The sequence below is a fragment of the Crotalus tigris genome, unplaced genomic scaffold (genome assembly GCF_016545835.1).
Source record: "Crotalus tigris isolate CLP2741 ecotype Arizona unplaced genomic scaffold, ASM1654583v1 scf7180000021159.508159, whole genome shotgun sequence".
In the NCBI taxonomy this organism is placed as follows: domain Eukaryota; kingdom Metazoa; phylum Chordata; class Lepidosauria; order Squamata; family Viperidae; genus Crotalus; species Crotalus tigris.
Window position 1 is genome coordinate 1 of NW_024098372.1, and position 20,147 is coordinate 20,147.

Below are 20,147 nucleotides of genomic sequence, written 5' to 3' on the forward strand. Positions count from 1 at the left end.
TTTTTCTGAAACATATAAGCATTTTTCAATCTCTAAAATAATGTGGTCTATTTTAGAATAAATGTTAAAGGTAGATTCTCCTGCCCCTGGAAAGTTGCACACCTTAAAATATTAGGCTTTTAAAATTATTTGGACCTTTCAGCATTCTCCAGCCGCCTAGCATTTTTTTTCAAGTTGCAAGTGCTTGTCTTTAACATGTTACAAATGCTCAAGTTCAGAAGTGAAACATTTCATGTATGTTCTCTTACCAGAATCCAGGTTTTTCTTGTCCTCATCTGTGATTGTCCTCATTTGTCTGCCTATCTGTTTCTTTAACCACTGCAATATTAATGCCTTTTCAAACTCTGCCTGCAAACTACTTACCCTCATGTACATCTCCTTTTCTTTGTTTTCCCTACCTTTTGTTTGCCTTTCCTGGGAGAGTCCATCCAGGAGGGGGGGCAGAATCTTGTTCTTATATTTTTCAGCCCTGCATAGATGACCCCCCAACCTTTGGAAGCAGAGCACACTGACCCAGATGCTGCCTCCATCCATTTGAGCCATGGAATTGGGTTTTGAATCCAGCCATTCATTAAAAAGCCACCATGCAATTGGAGTAGAATATCTTCCCAAGTCCTACCATTCCCCCAGATGCCTGTGAGAGCTGTAGAACGAAGGAGTCCTGGAGCGTATTAGGAAGACTATGGGGGGAGGGTGGAAAGTCATTATAAAGGTTTCTTTCTTGACCCATTTGTATTGTAACAAGCCAGTTGAATGTATTCATGGAGAAATGACATTTGGGAATAGTCGGCACAGCAAGTACTGAACACTTTGGGCTTCTATCTGATGGGAGGGAAAATTTATCCAGAATGTTTGTATTGTTTGTTATGTATCAGTAGTGCACACACACACACACACACCATTCATAATCACACTGAGTCTCTTTCACCTACCTTCAGTGAAGTTAAAGCCTGATTCTTGCCCTGTGTCATTAAAACTTTGTAGGAACATCCAACAAATTCCAAGGGGAAGGGAACCAGGCCCCCTCAGGTGATTTGCAATCCATATGCCCTGACTAAGGAAGTAGCAGGAAACAGATCTCCAAACCTGAGCCCTGAATATCTTGCAGTGGTGGACTCAGATTGGGATTCCTAGAGCTCATTATGTGCAATTTATGAAAAAAATTAATAGCCTGGCATACTGGCTAACCTTAATTGGACATTACTAACCTGGATGCACTGAACTAAGAGCTAAGGCAGGAAACAACCCTTGAAAATGGGCAGCCAGTGATTATGTACTGAGTAAAACCATGGCTGTGAAGAATTTTGGGAGGGATGTGCAAACCTGACTGGAGGCTAAAAGTGACATCCAATATTTGAAAATGATTGGTACAGAATATTGGACACTATAAATTTCTTTTCCACCTAACAAATTTGTTTGCCCTGACTTTTAGAACTTTATGGGTTGGAGGCTCCCCTTTTAGGAGCTACTGAAGGGATTTTTTTTCCTGCTTGCCTCCATTAGTGCCTTATTTTTTGGCTTAACAGTTTAAAGCTTGTTTACCAAGTCTCCCTGACCAGATCAATTTTAATCTTGTGCCAGTAAGTGTGTCATTCTCACACTTAAGGCACAAAGCGGGGATTGTAGGAAGTCAGCCCCTTAGAGAAGGAAATAATAAAAGGATTAAAAGAAATATTAAAAGGAAGCCAGCCCTGCCCCCAAGTCTCTCTGCCCCAAGCAGGAGCCAGCCCTATACAAATGCAGATGTAAAATCATCAGGAAAGTTGGAGACAGAAACTCAAGAAAACAAAGACCTAAAATCTGCATACCTCACCCAAACTCTAAGAGTCATTAGCCCAGCCCCAGGGAAGCAGGATATGTCCCTATTTTGGGACATAATAGGATTAAACCACAGATACCAAGGCCCAGAAAAGCACACTCAGACTCAGTTTAAAGTTCATGCCACAGGAATAGGAAACTATTCCAAACAAAAGGCTTTCAGAGGGTATAAAAACCTACTCCACATGTGCTCAGCCCTTGATTTCTCTCCTCCTTCCTGCCAGAACCATCTTTCAGTCTGGCTCTTCAGTAAACTGCAACCATCTTCCCAAAGCAGTCGCCATGTTGTTTATTTATCCCTGGCTTGGATGAACAAGGATGAAGACTTTTCTTTCCACAATAGTATAGTATGGAGAGAAAAGAACTTCAGAGTACCAAATATATTTGTCAAGGTTAAACCAAATAACATATTTTATTTATTTTATTTTATTTTAATATGTGATATAAATTGATTAGATTAGTATTACTATAAAGCTATAAAGGCACATCAAAATCATAGTATAATTAGGCAAGATCAATTACTTAATTCAAGAATTAGTATCTTACAACGTGCATACTAAGCAATGAGCATTGCAAGGAAACTATAGCCCATAAATTTAAAGGGGTTAGATTGTCAGAAATCGCTTACATCTTTTGATATATTTCCTACCTGGTACTATATTTGGTCTGTTTACTGACATTTGCCCATCCCTGGTTTAATTTTTGTCATTGTTCCTTTTGCTCCAATCTGAAATATAAACCATTTCAATGCTATTTATACCCACTGAACTTTACTTAGGATTGCAAGAATTTTAAAATAAAACTAGTTATTGTTTGAGTCTTCAGCATCAATGATTGTCATTGGCACATCCCACATCTAACACATATTGCTTGCTTTTAATTTCTGTGATATGCAAACTCATTCATTTTGACTTAGTTAGATGCATTTAGTATGATGTACAAACTAAGCTGCTGTACCTGGTTTAAAAAATTCTGGCTTAATATAACTTGTCCAATGGTCAAGATTAAAAACATTTCAGCAGAGGTTTCTGCTGTTTCCCCTTTGTATTTTTTGTCTCTCTGAACAACTAGGTCAGTGGTTCTCAACCTTTCTAATGCCGCGACCCCATAATACAGTTCCTCATGTTGTGGTGACCCCCAACCATAAAATTATTTTCGTTTCTACATCGCCGGGTGCCGGGGGTATGGCCAAGTGGGTATGGCCAAGTGGGTGTGGCCATCAAGTGGGCATGGCCAAGTGGACGTGGCCACCAAATGGGCGTGGCAAGAAAGACAGTCTCAGCCATCATTAATGCTGTGCCGCTGCTGCATATATTTTAATGCATGTTTACCCTGCCTTTAAATGTGGGACCAAAATTTACAGAAAGTTAGTAAATAATAAATAAGAACAGGCTGCTTTCATTTGAACTATAGATTATAGTGGGGACCTGGAGGGATTTTCTTTCAGTGAGGATAAAAGAAAGTATGTGAAAGAGAGGGAATAAAAAGCAAAGCAGAAAGGAATAAGAAGAGTGAGAAATGGCATGGAGGTTATAGGTTTCGTGGATCAGAAATAAACAAAACAATTAAATCAGTTTTAAGAGAATAAATGGCAACAAATGGAAGATTCAAACTAGTTTTAAGAGAATAAAAGGAAATAAATGGAAGTATTAAACCATTTTAAACAATAAATGGAAGAATCAAACCAGTTTAAAGGAAATAAATATCAGCAAACACGAATGCTTTAATCAATTTTTTGTAGCCCAGATGTGATAGCCTCCTCAGAGATTACATGCATATTTGTGCAGTTGTGCATTAGAATAGCACAAAATGTTGGTTTCAAATAATTTTATTGTGCAATAAATGAATGAATAAATGAAGCAACTTTGATCAACCCCCCGACCCTCCCATTTGCTGACAAAGTTAATAGCATGTGGGAGTCCACCCACCCTCCGCTATCAGGTTGGCTTCTCTTAACCTGCCTAACCTGTGGTCAAAAGCTGCAGCAGCTCCTCCTCCTCCTCCTCCTTTCCCCTTCCCCGCCTGAACCAGGAGGAGGTGGGCAGTGCTTGGCACTGGAGCCTTGGCTAAGCTGACGGCTCTACTTCAGGGCTTTTCAACCTTTTCATCCATTGTACCACTTTTCGGATAAGGCAATATCCAAGTACCAACACTTGCCCAGCAAGGTATCAAAAACTTGACCAAAAAAAGGAAAAAATGAGAAAGTACAGGTAGTCCTCAACTTACAACAATTCACTTTGTGACTGTTTGAAGTTACAAGCAAATTATGACCATTTTTCACACTTATGACTATTGCAGCATCCCCAGGGTCTTGTGATTTACATTCGGATTGCTTGGCAACTGATTCATACTTATCACATTCACAGTGTCCCAGGGTCATGTGATCAATAGTGGGGGGACATGGCCAGCTGATCACTCAGGTTGCAGGATGCCTGTGGGGAGGAATCAGTGGGTCTCTGGTGGAGGGGGATGCGACTGGGGTGGGTGCCTGCCTTCCTTCCCTCCCATTGTCCCTTCCTTCCTTCTTTCCTTCCTTTCCTTCACCTCCCTTTGTCCCTTCCTCCTTCCTTCCCTCTTTCCCATTGTCCCTTCCTTCACTCTTTCCTACCTTTCCTTCACCTCCCTTTGTCTCTTCCTTCTTCCTTCCCTTTCCCATTGTCCCTTCCTTCCTTCTTTCCTTCCCCTCCCTTTGTCCCTTCCTCCTTCCCTTCCTTTCCCATTGCCCCTTCCTTCCTTCCTTTCCTTCACCTCCCTTTGTCCCTTCCTCCTTCCCTCCCTTCTCTCCCATTGTCCCTTCCTTCTTTCTTTCCTTTCCTTCACCTCCCTCTTTATCCCTCCTTCCCTCCCATTGTCCCTTCCTTCTTTCCTTCACCTCCCTCTTTGTCCCTTCCTCCTTCCATCCCTCTCTCCCTGTCAAGCCCCTGTGGGCTCGACATGAACTGGCGGGGGGAGGGGTTGAGGATACAGGGTGGCAAAGGAGACCAGCGACTAGCTCCGTTTTACCTGGCAGCTTGAATGCGTCCCGACCAACAGTTGAGCAGCTCCTACTCTTAGCCGCCGAACAGCTGATGGGCAGGAGGCTGAAGCAGGAAGCCTAGAGCCGAGGGAGCGGCCTGAAGCTGAAAGGCTGTTTCTCGGCCACCAAACAACTGATAAATGCTAGGCCTAGAGCACAGCTGAAGGACGCTCACGGGACTGGAAGCTGCAGCGCTGCAGCTCCCACTGTCCCTCCCTCCCTCCCTTCATCCTGTGCTATGCCGCCCAGACCCCAGCCTAGTTTTGGCAGGCAGCAACACATCACAGCCCTGCCTGTGTGCAGGGCGGGGCGTAAAAGTAGAGGGCCCAAATGACGAGAGTGATACAGCTCTCCAACTCTCTGCTTCAGAGGAAAAATGCAGGGTAAAAAGACTGGGAGAAGTAGCTGGTTAGTAACGTACGTGCCCGAAAACGGGAGGTGAACCGGCCACTTCTCCCAGTCTTTTTCCCCTGCATCTTTCCTCTGAAGCAGAGAGTCGGAGAGCTGCATCACTCTCACCATTTGGGCCCTCTACTTTTACGCTCTGGGAGCAGCTTTGGTCCATCTCTCCGCTGCTGCGCCTGCTGCCGAGAAAAATGCCCCAGCAGGAGCTGCCTTTGCCTGAAGGCTGGGAAGAAGCTCGTGACTATGACACAGACCATGCCATCAAACCACCAGCTGGGTCGACCCATGGGACAGGTGAGGAAGGATGGACCAGAGGAGGCCGAGCCAGTCAGCTGGGGAGGAGCCTGCGCTCCTTGATAGGGATAGGAATGGAAGAACTTGGCCGCGGAAAGTACGTGGGCCCGGGACTGTGTGTGCGTGTTTGTCCACTCATCAGGTCGCTCTCTTTCTCCCCCTAGTATTGTCCCTGGCAGGTCAGGATGGTTTGAGAGCGATCTCTGAAGATTTGGGCCAGTATTAGGCAGGCGGAGAGGGCATGGGGCAGGCTGCACAAGGGCAAGCCGGCTGCAAATTTATGGGAAATGCTGGCAGCCACAGGGTGTTTTCTAGCCGCTGGGCCGGGCTCTTTGGCCTCGGCCTTCCCCGGTGGCCCCTGGCTTGTCTGCTGCAATCAGTGGCAGGCGGAGAGGGCACGGGATGGGCTGCATGAGGGGAGGCTGGCTGAAAAATTACAAGAAGTGCTGGTGGCCGCGGGGTGTTTTTTAGCCGCTGGGCCAGCTGTGAAATTGCAGGAAATGTGGGCAGGGTGTTCTGGGGCTGCTGGGGTGTCCGGTGGCCAAGCAGAGAAAGCTCAGCAGCAGGCCAGAGATGATACTTACTGCTTTTGCTTGTTCTCTCTCTCGCTTTCTGCTGCTTGTTCTTTCTCGCTTTCTGCCACTTGTTCTGTGTCTCACTTTCTGCCACGTGCTCCGAAACCAAAACTTCCTTAGTTTATATTGGCTTTCGAACACCAATAGAATAGAGTCTCTTGAATAGAGTCTATTCTATTGGTTTTCAAAAGCCAATAGAATAAGAGGGAGTAGCACAGCTAAGGAAAAGGGGAAAAAATGGCGGACTGCGTTGTTTGGTGACCCCATGAAATGGTCGTTTGACCCCAAATAGGGTCGCGACCCACAGGTTGAGAACCACTGAACTAGATACAAAAGATAATAGATGATAGACCTTGAAATTTAACAGTAGGAGAGATTTCAAAAGTGATTTTGTTCAATTAACTCCCCAAAATTGCATCCATTTCCATTTCCTTTTTTAACATAATCATTTGTGGTTAATAATACATTGAATTTATGCAAAAAGTCCATATGGGTACTTTGAATATCCAGGCCACCTGAAACTAGTTAATGAATCTGCAGGGAAAGGAAGACAGGTAACAAAAAGTGGATTGTCTTTTCCTTTTAATGAAAGGAGTCAAATATATGAGCATAAAAACACTGTTTATCTTAAAAGATGCTAGTATTAAAAAAGAAAGGCAGACGTGGAGCCCTCTTTGGAAATGTAGGATTTAGAGGTGCCAGGGTAGCCTCTACTTCCTTATCAGATGATAAGTTCCAAGAGTCATATAATAATTTACATTATCTTTGTAATTCTTTTCAGAGACTATATAAGTTTGTAAGGACCTACCTTGGCTAAGCCATCCAAGAAAGCAGAACTCTTGAAACAGGCATTGTCTCAAAAGGAACTTTTATTAGGGGCTAGTGACAGCAGGGAATCAAGACGAGGTCCGAGAGAAAAACCTGCAAAGCACTATATTAAAAGCAACATTCAGTACTCCTCCCCCAAGCATCCCAGTGTTCATTTGGATCCCAGCCAATCCACAGTGGCATAGTGTTTTGATAACTGGTCATTTTGGTGGGCTCCTCAAGGTCTTTCTCACTTTCAATTTCTTCTGGCTCCAAGCGTAAACCATCTCTCAGATAAGGGAGAAACATTCCATCCCCTGGGGGAAGTGCATCATAGCAGGCAGTGCAAAGCAATTCCAAAAGCTCTCCCCTCCCAACACAATGGTAGGCCACAAAGGCTACAGAAGTAGAAAATAGGCATAGGTGTTCTGGATCATGTAACCCTGACTAGAGCATGTAGATCTGTATGTTAGAATGTTTGTCATTTATTGGGTTAAGTGTTGTCTCCTTAAGAGAGGGATTATGGGTAATATAAAAGCTAGTCAGCAATCCCATGTTAAAAGATCTGTAGGAGGAGTCACTGAGCTCTTTACAGGTTATCCTGGCCATGTGCCAGTTTGGAATGCCTTTGTCTGAGATAAGCATGGGACTACCGGAGGACTCAGATGGTCTCATTCCACGTTAGAAGTTGGTATGGAGAAAGTATTAATTTCTTACCTAATAAAAATGGACAGATGTATAATATACAGAAGCAACAACCATAATTGCAAGTATTTCTGAATTAAATATCTGTTTTACAATCATCTTTATTCTTGGATTAAAAAGCATCTTGATTCTGGGTCAGAAAAATAGGGTTAAAATATATTACTTTGGGGACCTGTCAAAGTTGTAACGCTGTGAATTTCAGGCTCTTTCATCTGGCGAGGAGCCCAGTGATCACTGCAGTTGTACACGCCAATAAAAAAATGTTGCATCTCCCTCCAATTGCTTTGGTTTCTTGTCTAGATGGGTGTTTTCCCACAATATATTAAAAGTAAGGGAGATCATTTTGCTTTGGTTAATCAGTTGATATACAGGAAGCAGACTCTGCCATAGTGCAGGAATAACTCTAGGAATAGAATCAGTTAATATAGAGACAGTCTTCATTTAGTGACAATAATTGAGACCATCAACTTGGTTGTCAAATAAAGTAGTTGCTAAGTAAAATTGCAACAGTGCTTATGATCTTAATTCAGCTTTCCTTTGCCTTTGTTAAACAAGAACCAACTGTTTATTACTGCTACAATCCTGGGATGGATAGATGGCATATAGATGACAAAATGAGGATTGCTGTGTGAAAAAGAAGAAAGATGAAGGCAAAGGAGATACTTGTGAAGCACATAGAGATAAGTTACAGGAGGTTTTATATTAGGTAATTTTCCAATTCCAAAACATTTTTTCTTTTTATTGATTTTTTTTCTCCTCTGATTTTATGTTTTAATATAAATAAAAATTATTTTATTTTATCAGTATATGATCCAAATGCCATTGTCAGAAATATCTCAATAAATAAAGTTCTAGTAACTGACATTTTCTTTTTACTTAAACCATTTTTTCTGCAATATGTATGGACTGTATTACTTGAAACTTCTTAAAATTTTATTTTAAATGAAACAGTAAACAATTCAGTGCCACTTGATGGCAGTAAAGTCCTGTAGCATTTTTGTAAAAACTAAGCTTTGTGTTGTAGCTTTCTTAATAGATGTGCTGTATAACAAGGAATCCCCTTTATGGATTACTGCCTTGTCGTGGCGAAGGGGCTTGCGTAACTCAATGAAGCTATAAGCTATGCCGTGCAGGGCCACCCAAGACGGACAGGTTATAGCAGAGAGTTCTGACAAAATGTGATCCACTGGAGAAGGAAATGGCAAACCACTCCAGTATCTTTGCCATGAAAACCCCATGGACAGTACTAAAAGGCAAAAAGATATGACGCTGGAAGATGAGCCCCTCAGGTCGGAAGGTGTCCAATATGCTACTGGGGAAGAGCAGAGGGCTAGTACTAGTAGCGCCAGAAAGAATGAAGCGACTGGGCCAAAGCCGAAAGGACGCTCAGCTGTGGATATATCTGGTGGTGAAAGGAAAGTCCGATGCTGTAAAGATTTTTTCTCCATAGGAACCTGGAATGTAAGATCCATGAATCAAGGCAAGCTAGACGTAGTCAAAAAAGAGATGACAAGACTGAACATTGACATCTTAGGAATCAGCGAACTAAAATGGACAGGAATGGGTGAATTTAACTCAGATGACCATCAGGTATACTACTGTGGGCAAGAATCCCTCAGAAGAAATGGAGTAGCCTTCATAGTCAATAAAAGAATAGGAAAAGCAATACTGGGATACAATCCCCAAAATGACAGAATGATCTCAATTCGAATCCAAGGCAAACCATTCAATATCACAGTAGTCCAAATCTATGCCCCAACCACTGGTGCTGAAGAGGATGAAATTGACCGGTTCTATGAAGCCCTACAGCACCTTATAGAATTAACACCAAAAAATGATGTCCTTATCATCATGGGGGATTGGAATGCTAAGGTAGGAAGCCAAAAGATAACCGGAATAACAGGCAAGTTTGGCCTTGGAGTACAAAATGAAGCAGGGCACAGGCTAATAGAATTTTGTCAAGAGAATACGATGGTCATAACAAACACTCTTTTCCAACAACCCAAGAGACGGCTCTACACATGGACATCACCAGACGGTCAACATAGAAATCAGATTGACTATGTGCTCTGCAGCCAAAGATGGAGAAGCTCTATACAGTCAGTAAAAACAAGACCAGGAGCTGACTGTGGCTCAGATCATGAGCTTCTCGTTGCAAAATTTAGGCTTAAATTGAAAAAAGTAGGGAAAAGCACTAGGCCACTCAGGTATGAACTAAATCATATTCCTGATGAATATACAGTAGAGGTGACAAATAGATTTAAGGAACTGGATCTGATAGACAGAGTGCCTGAAGAACTATGGATGGAAGTTCGCAACATTGTACAAGAGGTAGCAACTAAAACCATCCCAAAGAAAAAGAAATGCAAGAAAGCAAAATGGCTGTCTGAGGAAGCTTTGCAAATAGCTGAGGAAAGAAGGGAAGCGAAAGGCAAAGGAGAAAGAGAAAGATACACCCAATTGAATGCAGAATTCCAGAGAGTAGCTAGAAGAGATAAGAATGCCTTCTTAAATGAACAGTGCAAAGAAATAGAAGAAAACAACAGAATAGGGAGGACCAGAGATCTCTTCAAGAAAATTGGAGATATGAAGGGAACGTTTCATGCAAAGATGGGCATGATAAAGGACCAAAATGGCAGAGACCTAACAGAGGCAGAAGAGATTAAGAAGAGATGGCAAAACTACACAGAAGAACTATACAAGAATGAGCTTAACATCCCAGATAACCACAATGAGATGGTCACTGACCTCGAACCAGACATCCTAGAATGTGAAGTGAAATGGGCCTTAGAAAATCTGAGCAACAACAAAGCTAGTGGAGGTGACAGTATTCCAGCTGAGCTATTCAAAATCTTAAAAGACGATGCAGTAAAAGTGCTACACTCAATTTGCCAGCAAATTTGGAAAACTCAACAGTGGCCACAGGATTGGAAAAGGTCAGTTTACATTCCAATTCCAAAGAAAGGCAATGCCAAAGAATGTTCAAACTATCGCACCATTGCACTCATTTCACATGCTAGTAAAGTTATGCTTAAAATCCTACAAGCTAGACTCCAGCAGTATGTGGATCGAGAACTACCAGAAGTACAGGCAGGATTTCGAAGAGGCAGAGGAACTAGAGATCAAATTGCCAACATACGCTGGATCATGGAGAAAGCTAGGGAGTTCCAGAAAAACATCTACTTCTGCTTCATTGACTATGCAAAAGCCTTTGATTGTGTGGATCACAACAAATTGTGGCAAGTTCTTAAAGAGATGGGAGTACCAGACCATCTCATTTGTCTCTTGAGAAACCTATATGCGGGTCAAGAAGCAACAGTGAGAACCGAACACGGAACCACTGATTGGTTCAAAATTGGAAAAGGAGTCCGGCAAGGCTGTATACTGTCACCCTGCCTATTTAACTTATATGCAGAGCACATCATGAGAAAGGCAGGGCTAGATGAATCAAAAGTTGGAATTAAGATTGCCGGGAGAAATATCAACAACCTAAGATATGCAGATGATACCACTCTAATGGCAGAAAGTGAAGAGGAACTAAAGAGCCTCTTGATGCGGGTGAAGAAGGAGAGTGCAAAAGTTGGCTTGAAACTCAACATTAAGAAAACCAAAATCATGGCATCCGGCCCTCTCAATTCCTGGCAAATAGATGGGGAAGAAATGGAGGTAGTGACAGATTTTATTTTTCTGGGCTCAAAGATCACCTCAGATGGGGACTGCAGCCAAGAAATTAAAAGACGCTTGCTCCTGGGGAGGAAAGCTATGGCAAATCTAGACAGCATACTAAAAAGCAGAGACATCACCCTGCCAACAAAAGTGCGTATAGTCCAGGCCATGGTTTTCCCAGTTGCAATGTATGGCTGTGAAAGTTGGACCATAAGAAAGGCTGAGCGCAAAAGAATTGAGGCCTTTGAACTATGGTGCTGGAGAAGACTCCTGCGAGTCCCTTGGACTGCAAGGCGTTCAAACCGGTCAGTCCTAGAAGAGATCAACCCCGACTGCTCTTTAGAAGGCCAGATCCTGAAGTTGAAACTCAAATACTTTGGCCACCTAATGAGAAGGAAGGATTCACTGGAGAAGAGCCTAATGCTGGGAAAGATTGAGGGCAATAGAAGAAGGGGACGACAGAGAATGAGATGGCTGGATGGAGTCACTGAAGCAGTAGGTGTGAATTTAAATGGACTCCAGAAGATGGTAGAGGACAGGAAGACCTGGAGGAACATTGTCCATGGGGTCACGACGGGTCGGACACGACTTCGCAATTAACAACAACATAACAAGGAATGTTCACAATGGAACCTTAATAACAAGTAAATCAATATTCCATTATATTTAAAAGTTTACATATTAACACAGTCACTTTAACCAAGAAGGCAATAAGTTTTGTTTGGCATAACTGTTTTTAACAAGCTCATGCTGATTCTAGTAATCACTTTGTTCATTTTTAGTTGCTCACAAATCCACTGCTTGATTACCTTTTCCAGGATTTTCCCAGTTGTTGATGTTGATTGGTCTGTAATTTCATGGACCCTCTTTTTTCTCCCTTTTTGAAGATTGGAACCACACCAGCTTTTTTCCAGTCCTCTAACAGTGAAAACCATGGTCCCAAAATTCAAAGTTGTCTCAATGGCATCATCTGTTGAGCAAGCAATTTGCCTCTAGAACCATCCATTCCCTCACTGGGTGTTGACTTTCCATTGGAAATATGGATGAAAATATGCTCCTAAAGTCTTTTGCCTTCCTGCCTAGCAGCTCACAGTTCTTTGATATTTTTCAGGGTCTTTTTTGTTGTATTGTTTGTCCCAACATGAAAGAGGACAAAGGGATAGTAATCAGTTGGCTTGATTATTTGGGTAAGCCTCTCTGTAATATCTCTTATTTTTGCACATGAGGGACAACATACTTCACTAAATTGCTCAGTCTACAAATTGCTGATAGTGTTCATCTAGAAGTGAGTTACCAATCACTATCATACCTTTTTCTCTTTGGGGAACCCAGAGGACTCCCTTTCTCTGTGACAGTTTATTCTTTTCCAGGATCTGTGTTTGCATGTTTTATTTCAGGGGGTCCTGTTCTCTCTCTCTCTCTCTCTCTCTCTCTCTCTCTCTCTCTCTCTCTCTCTCTCTCCCTCCCTCCCTCCCTCCCTCCCTCCCTCCCTCCCTCTCTCTCTCTCTCTCTCTCATATCATTTTCCTATCTTTTTGCATTAGGAAGCTCATATGTACTGGAGGCAATGTTGCTCCTACAAGGTTGGACTACCTTCAAGTTGATTAAATTTATGCACTTTGTTCTCTAAAATCTCAAGTTCAGCCAACAAGAGCCAACCATAAATACACAATAAATAATAAATACACCTAGAATTACAGAGCAAGATATCTCTCTCAGTTCAGGAATTATGTTTCAATGTTTCTTCATTTTTTTAATACAAAAATGAATTTCCAGCTACCTCAGACTTTTAGTTGTTAATCATTTTCATTTTAAAAAATAAATAAATTGTATTTTATGTTCTATATTTTAATTGGTAACTGCCTTGAATATCAGGTGAATACAAAAGTGGAATATCAATTTTTTTTTATTAAAGCAGCCTACTTTAGCTGAAAAAAAGAGATGTTTTATTATTCTGTTCAGAAAAATGTGGGCAAAGATTTTGTCTGCAGTGGACAACAACAAGATATCTTTGTAGTATCTAATTTGCTTCCCTAGTTTTTATAGAAGACACAATGAAGGTATCACTGAGGTCTTCAGACATCTCCTCCATGGACCAAATGTTTTCCAAAGCATCTTGGAATGCTTGCAAGGTGTTTGCATCTAGTGCAGGAATGCCACTCAGCTCTGTTGTTTTATTTGAGTTCCTCTGTGAGATCACTTTCTTGATTTCATCAGTAGAAGGGGCAGGTCATCTTGAAAGAGTTGGACTTGGTCTGGGTCTTATAGTCTGTTGATGTTGAATGATTTTCTGACAGTCCTTGGTTGCTTGGAATAAAAAAGGTCTATGTAAAGATGGAGGATTTTAAATATAAGAATAAAGAAGATTCATATAAGTCTTCTTCCCTATCTACATATCCTTAGATATGGTCCCTTCATGTTAGAAAGGAATTCTTTTAAGCTGCTTAATATTGGCAGGACAGAGATATTATTAACCTGAATGATTTTAGCTTAGAAAAATAAGGATTTATTGTTGTTGTTTTCTAAGCTTGCCCTAAAGGATATTATTCCTGAGTACTGGACTCCCCCGTTCAATGGTTTGTTTGTTTTCCCTGCAGTAGGCATAGTAGTTTGAACAGTTTGAATATACACAATTGAATCATAGCATTTAAATGTGAGCAAAGGGTATGGTAGCTTTTCTGGTATAATCCAGAAGTCTGTAAATATGTATTACTGTCAGCACTTATATTTCCACTATACTTTATTTATCACTATTCAGCAAATAAACCTGTTACATAGATTTCATTAGATTTAGCCAAATAAGGGATGAAAGTCTTTGAAATTTTAGTCTAGTGGAATGTGAGCAGTACATTGTAACTATAAATCTAGTTAATCAAGATGTATTTCATCTATGCAATAGGCTGAGAAAATATTTATAACAATAACTTTATAGGCTGATAAAGATTCCAGAGATACTTTTGAAAACAGCCACTGCTGTTTAAATAACCACCTACATCAGGGATCCCCAAATTCCGGTCCGTGGACTAGTACCGGTCCGTGGCATGCCAGCAACCGACCCGCACAAACAAGCAAAGCCCCATCCGCAAGATGCAGGCAGAACACAAAACCACGCCCCCTCTGGTCTGCAGAAAACCTCTCTCCACATAACCAGTCCCTGGTGCCAAAAAGGTTGGGGACCTCTGACCTAGACGGTTATTTAAGTTTCATTCTCTTGCATACAAGCACATCTCTTGTATCTAGATCAAGGTTTCTCAACCGAGGTTCTGTGGAACCCTAGGATTCCATGAGATGTCACCTGGGAGTTCATCGTTTAAGTGAACAAAAGCCTTCAAACTTCCAACCGTAAGTTGGGTCACCGTAACGAGCAGAGGGGCGGGATTGTGCACATGCATGCAAGTGAGGAGGTGAGCAGAATCCAAGCTGAGCAAGGAGTGAGGAGGAGAGAAGAAAAGAGTAGCAAATGTGAGTGTGCTCAAGAGAGAGTGACATCTGGGCCTCTGTGATGGCCCTCTCCTTGCCAGCATGCCAGTTTGCCAGTCTGCTTTTCTGCTGGTGCAATAGCTTGGGGAGTGAGTGGCTCCATCTCAGGGTGGATGCAGGAAATCTAGGGCTGGGTTGACCCAGATATCAGTGGCAGCAAGACCCATCCACAGGGAGCGGAGAAAGACGTGGGGGAAAGGAAAAGTTTAATTATTTATTTTTAGTTTAAGAACACTATTAATACATATATACAGGACTACACATAATAATTTTGTAACTGCAGGTTTCCTGAAGCCTGAATAATATTTTAGGGGTTCTGCCAGGCTCAAAAGGTTGAGAAAGGCAGATTTAGACTTTTATACAGTTTGAAATGTCAGATTTAGCCATCCATCCAAAGACTGGAGATATAAATGATTTGTAACACATATGTTCATACCAGAATGATAAAATTTTCACTGGTCATATGGTGCTTATTTATGGGATTTGTGATCATTAATTGATAACAGATGGATTGCAATGCAAAATAATATTTTTGTTAAATTGAAGCAAGAACCAGTTAAACTCCTTGATATGAAATGTCTTAATAATGTTAATCTCATTAAATTCAAAATTTTACTGCAATTTAAACCCTATAACTTATAAATAATAATAATCCTTAATCATGCTAGATAGCTTCAAAATAGAGCCTTATGAGTGTTTAATTAAAACACATAGTTTTTGCTACATTGATTCTCTTTTGTCTCACACTTTTCTTTAAATTTTGCCATATAAGAATAAGGAATGGAAGAAACTGTATTTTAAAAACTGTTTTTAACTCTTAAATAATCTTGGGATGTATTCTGAGCAACAGGAAATACACAGAAAAAGGAAAGGACAGTGTTGGTGGAAGATATTACAAACATGGAAAACTAATAACAACAACAACAACAACAACAACAACAACAAAGTGGAAGGAACCTTGGAGGTCATCAAGTCCAGCCCCCTGCTCAGGCAGGAACCCTACACCATTTCAGACAAATGGCTGTCCAGTCTCTTCTTAAAAACTTCCAGTGTTGGAGCATTCACCGCTTCTGGAGGCAGATTGTTTCATTGGTTAATTGTTCTAACTGTCAGGAAGTTTCTCCTTAGTTCTCTCCTTGATCAGTTTCCATCCGTTGCTTCTCGTCCTGCCTTCAGGCTCCTTGGAGAATAGCTTGACTCCCTCTTCTTTGTGGTAGCCCCTGAGATATTGGAACACTGCTATCATGTCCCCCTCGTCTTTCTCTTCGTTAAACTAGACATACCCAATTCCAGCCACCGTTCCTTATATGTTTTAGCTCCAGTCCCCTAATCATCTTTGTTGCTCTTCTCTGTACTCTTTCTACAGTCTCAGCATCTTTTTTACATCGTGGTGACCAAAATGCAGTATTCCAAGTGTGGCCTTACCAAGGCATTGTAAAGTGGTATTAATACTTCACGTGATCTTGATTCTATCCCTCTGTTAATGCAGCCCAGCACTGTGTTGGCCTTTTTGGCAGCTGCAGCACACTGCTGGCTCATATTTAAGTGATTGTCCACTAGGACTCCGAGGTCCCTCTCACAGTTATTACTATTGAGCAAGGTACCCCCTATACTATACCTGTACATTTGGTTTTTCTTGCCTAAATGTAGAACCTTACTTTTTTCACCATTGAATTTCATTTTGTTAGATAGTGCCCAGTGTTCAAGTCTGTCCAGGTTCTCCTGTATCTTAACCTCCTGTCTTCTGGATTGTTGGCTATTCTTGCCAGCTTGGTGTCATCCGCAAATTTGATGAGTTCCCCGTCTATCCCCTCGTCCAAATCATTGATGAAGATGTTGAAGAGCACTGGGCCAAGAACAGAGCCCTGGGGCACCTCACTACACACTTTCCTCCATGTAGATGCACTTCCAATGAGGACCACATGCTGAATACAGCCGGTCAGCCAGCTACGAATCCATCTGGTGGTGATGCTGTCTAACCCACATTTTTCTATCTTATCGAGTAGTAGGTTGTGATCTACTTTATCAAATGCCTTACTGAAGTCCAAGTAAATTATATCCACAGCATTCCTCTGATCCACTAATTTTGTTACTTGGTCAAAGAATGCAGTAAGGTTTGTCTGGCATGATCTGTTTTTGACAAACCCATGTTGGCTTTTAGTAATGACTTTGTTTGCCTCTAGGTGTTCGCTGATTTGTTGTTTGATTATCTTTTCCAGAATCTTCCCAGGTATTGAGGTCAGGTTGATAGGTCTCTAATTTCCTGGATCCATTTTTTTCCTTTTTTGAAGATGGGAACTACATCAGCTCTTTTCCAGTTCTCTGGTAGTTCCCCAGTGCTCCAAGATCTTTGAAAAATATAGTTCAGTGGTTCTGAGATTACATCTGCCAGTTCCTTGAGAACCTTGGGATGTAATCCATCTGATCCTGGTGATTTGAACTCGTCTAGGCTGGACAGGTGCTCACTTATCATTTTCTTGCCTATCTTAACTTGTGTTTCTATTCTGTTTTTTATGGCACTATTTTTGATAGGTTGGTCTGTTTTTTTCCTTTTGTGTAAAGACAGATGCAAAAACCGAGTTAAATAGTTCTGCTTTCTCCCTATTGCTAGTCACCTTCTTACCACTTTCACTCACTAATGGACCAATCGTTTCCTTTACTTTTTTCTTGTTTTTTACATGTTGAAAGAAGCTTTTTTTTGTTATTTTTGACTTTGGTCACAAGCCTTAGTTCATTTTGAGCATTGGCTTTCCTCACTTCATCTTTTCAGGCATTTCTTCTAACTGAAATGAAGGATAAATAAAACACTGGAAATTTTATTTATAATAAAAATCAACTTAGCATGGTACCTCACTAACATTTTCTTCTGTGGTCACTCTCTTCTGCAAATTTCCCCTTCCATGTCCAAGTAAATAGTTTTTAGTTTGAATTGACTGAATATTAAATCCTTCTAATTCTGTTTCTCAAAATGGTCCATGTTGGGAATTGCAATTCAAAGCATTCCAGAGGGTATCAGATTAGGAGAAAGCCGCTGAAAGACCATTAGAAACCATATAATTATTCTAAGATGAACAATTGCATTTTGCAGCTTTTATCATCATAATTCCCCCCAAGAACATGGATAAATATGATAGCAGGACTGATACAAACTAACTGATCCTTACTTTAATACTTTCTCAATCTGCATGGCATGTCTCTTTCTAGACTGCATGAATTAAGGAGGACTATGGAGGATCCCTCGCCTAAGAATTCTCTCCATTTTTGCAATATAGTTGTAAAGGAATTATGTATTTGAATACTCCAATCCCTGGAAGGGGTGATGCAGCAATTCTCCTTGAATAATACCATACACTCAAAACAAAACAAAAGATTGGCCAAATTATCAAAGCTTTTGGGAGAGCTGAACATTCAGTGCAATCAAGCAGTGCAAACAATGCAGCATTTTAAGGATGGGAATCATAAAGAACTACAAACAAAATTATTTTGTTGGTTGCAGGTGAATGCTTCAATCTTTTCATCTTTTTGAATAACACATGAACAGTATTTATAATATAATATAAGGAGACATGGACATGAAATAACATGGAAAGAATAGTGTTGATGCCTCCAACAGAAAAACAAATCCCTACTCAACAGAATTTACCAGATCAGTATGACTGTTTATAAGAAAAATATACCTTGGATCTCATACATTAATATAAAGTTACTCGTCATTATTTCAGATTCCTGTATGGAAAGCAATCCAATCTCGATAGTAAGTAACTCGTGTATAGACTCCAGGTTTATTTGGCTTAGCACATTCATCTCCCCAGCTTACAATGCCAACAAGATACCATATTCCTCTTGAATCAGATGTAACCAATGGTCCACCAGAGTCACCCTAAAAGGGATGGAAGATTGCTTTAGAACAGGGGTAGTCAACCTTTTTATACCTACCGCCCACTTTTGTATCTCTGTTAGTAGTAAAATTTTCTAACCGCCCACCAGTTCCACAGTAATGGTAATTTATAAAGTAGGGAAGTAACTTTACTTTATAAAATTTATAAAGCAGAGTTACAGCAAGCTAAAGCATATAATAATAATTACTTACCAAATACTTTATGTCGGACTTTCGCTAAGTTTGACAGAATAAATTTTTATAAAAAAAACTTACTGTAGTTAAATCTATCTTTTTATTTATATTTTGCATACATAGAAGCATGAAGTCTGCTGAAATTACATTTAATTAATTAAATTATTAATGAGATCCCTGAGGCTGATGCTGTGAAACTAAATACTGGATATCTGGCTCAATTTTTGTAAGGAACAAACAAAGGTCTCCTCTTTCGGAAATATTCAGGCGGTTTCTTTCTTTGGTCATAATATGATTAACAGCACTAAAGCCTGATTCCACAAGATATGAGGTAGGGAAAGGTATCAATAAACTGAATATCATTTTCCACATATTTGGATATAAGACAGGCATTTTTTAACTTTGCCATAGGTTTTCATATCCACCACTATTGAATTTATGTTTACTTTCTTCATCATATCTAATTTCTAACAGTTCTTCTTGACAAGTTGTATCAGCCTCTTCAATATTTGCGGTAAAAGGATTTTTCATCCAGTCATACACCTTCAATTTCAAAATATCTTCAAATCGTTTTTCCATGTCCAGTTTAAGTTCATTGAGGTGGCTACTGAATCTGTCAATATCCTCTGGAGTTACATCATCTTTTATAGATGATAATTCAGGAAACTGATGAAATTCTCTCTTCAATAGATTATAACGAAGTAGTTCAAGTTTGTCAATAAATAATGACACAATACTTTGGCAGCCTATAAGAGTTTTGTTAGCTCCTTGAAGCTGTAAATTGACATCATGAAATCTCTTGAAAATATCTGCCAAATAAAAGGCATCATTCTTTACTGTTTTTAACTGTTGACACAGATTGGTCTCATTATTACTTTCAAAAAATTGTATGACACTATCATATAATGCTACAAAATGAGCCAAAGATGTACCCTTTGACAGTCACCAAACTTCTGTGTGCAAAAGTAATGTAATAAAATCTTCATTATTGTCCTGGCAAAGCTATCGAAACATTCTATCATTTTTTGCACTGGATTTGATCTTGTTTAGGGCTCGAATTATTATAGTTAATGATGAATGGAGACTTATACTTAGATGTTTTCCTACAAGATGTTGTCTGTGCACCACACAATGAATACATAAAACATTTAGCACTTCTTCCTTCAAATAAGCAACAAATCCATGATAGCGACCTACCATTGATGGTGCTCCATCAGTATCACATGCAACAATATTATTCAAAGGAATATTATTTTTTTGTAAAGTATGATTTCACAGTATTAAATATAGATAATTCTCTTGTATCTGTA

At 40.4% G+C, this 20,147-nt stretch overlaps 1 protein-coding gene across 6 annotated transcripts in view; it reads right to left on the bottom strand.

The window, feature by feature from the left end:
• Positions 1-12,795: 12,795 nt before the first annotated feature.
• LOC120320071 (transmembrane protease serine 11E-like) overlaps positions 12,796-20,147 on the bottom strand; it is a 71,181-nt gene continuing 63,829 nt past the window's right edge. For 4 of the 6 annotated variants that reach the window (XM_039369502.1, XM_039369499.1, XM_039369498.1 and 1 more), the window contains one exon: positions 18,247-18,645. In XM_039369502.1, the coding sequence (XP_039225436.1) occupies positions 18,484-18,645 (162 nt within the window). In that variant the 3' untranslated portion in view covers positions 18,247-18,483. Of the gene's footprint in view, positions 13,593-17,421; positions 17,797-18,246; positions 18,646-20,147 lie in introns of those variants that run through there. The other 2 variants (XM_039369500.1, XM_039369501.1) reach the window with 2 other exon arrangements.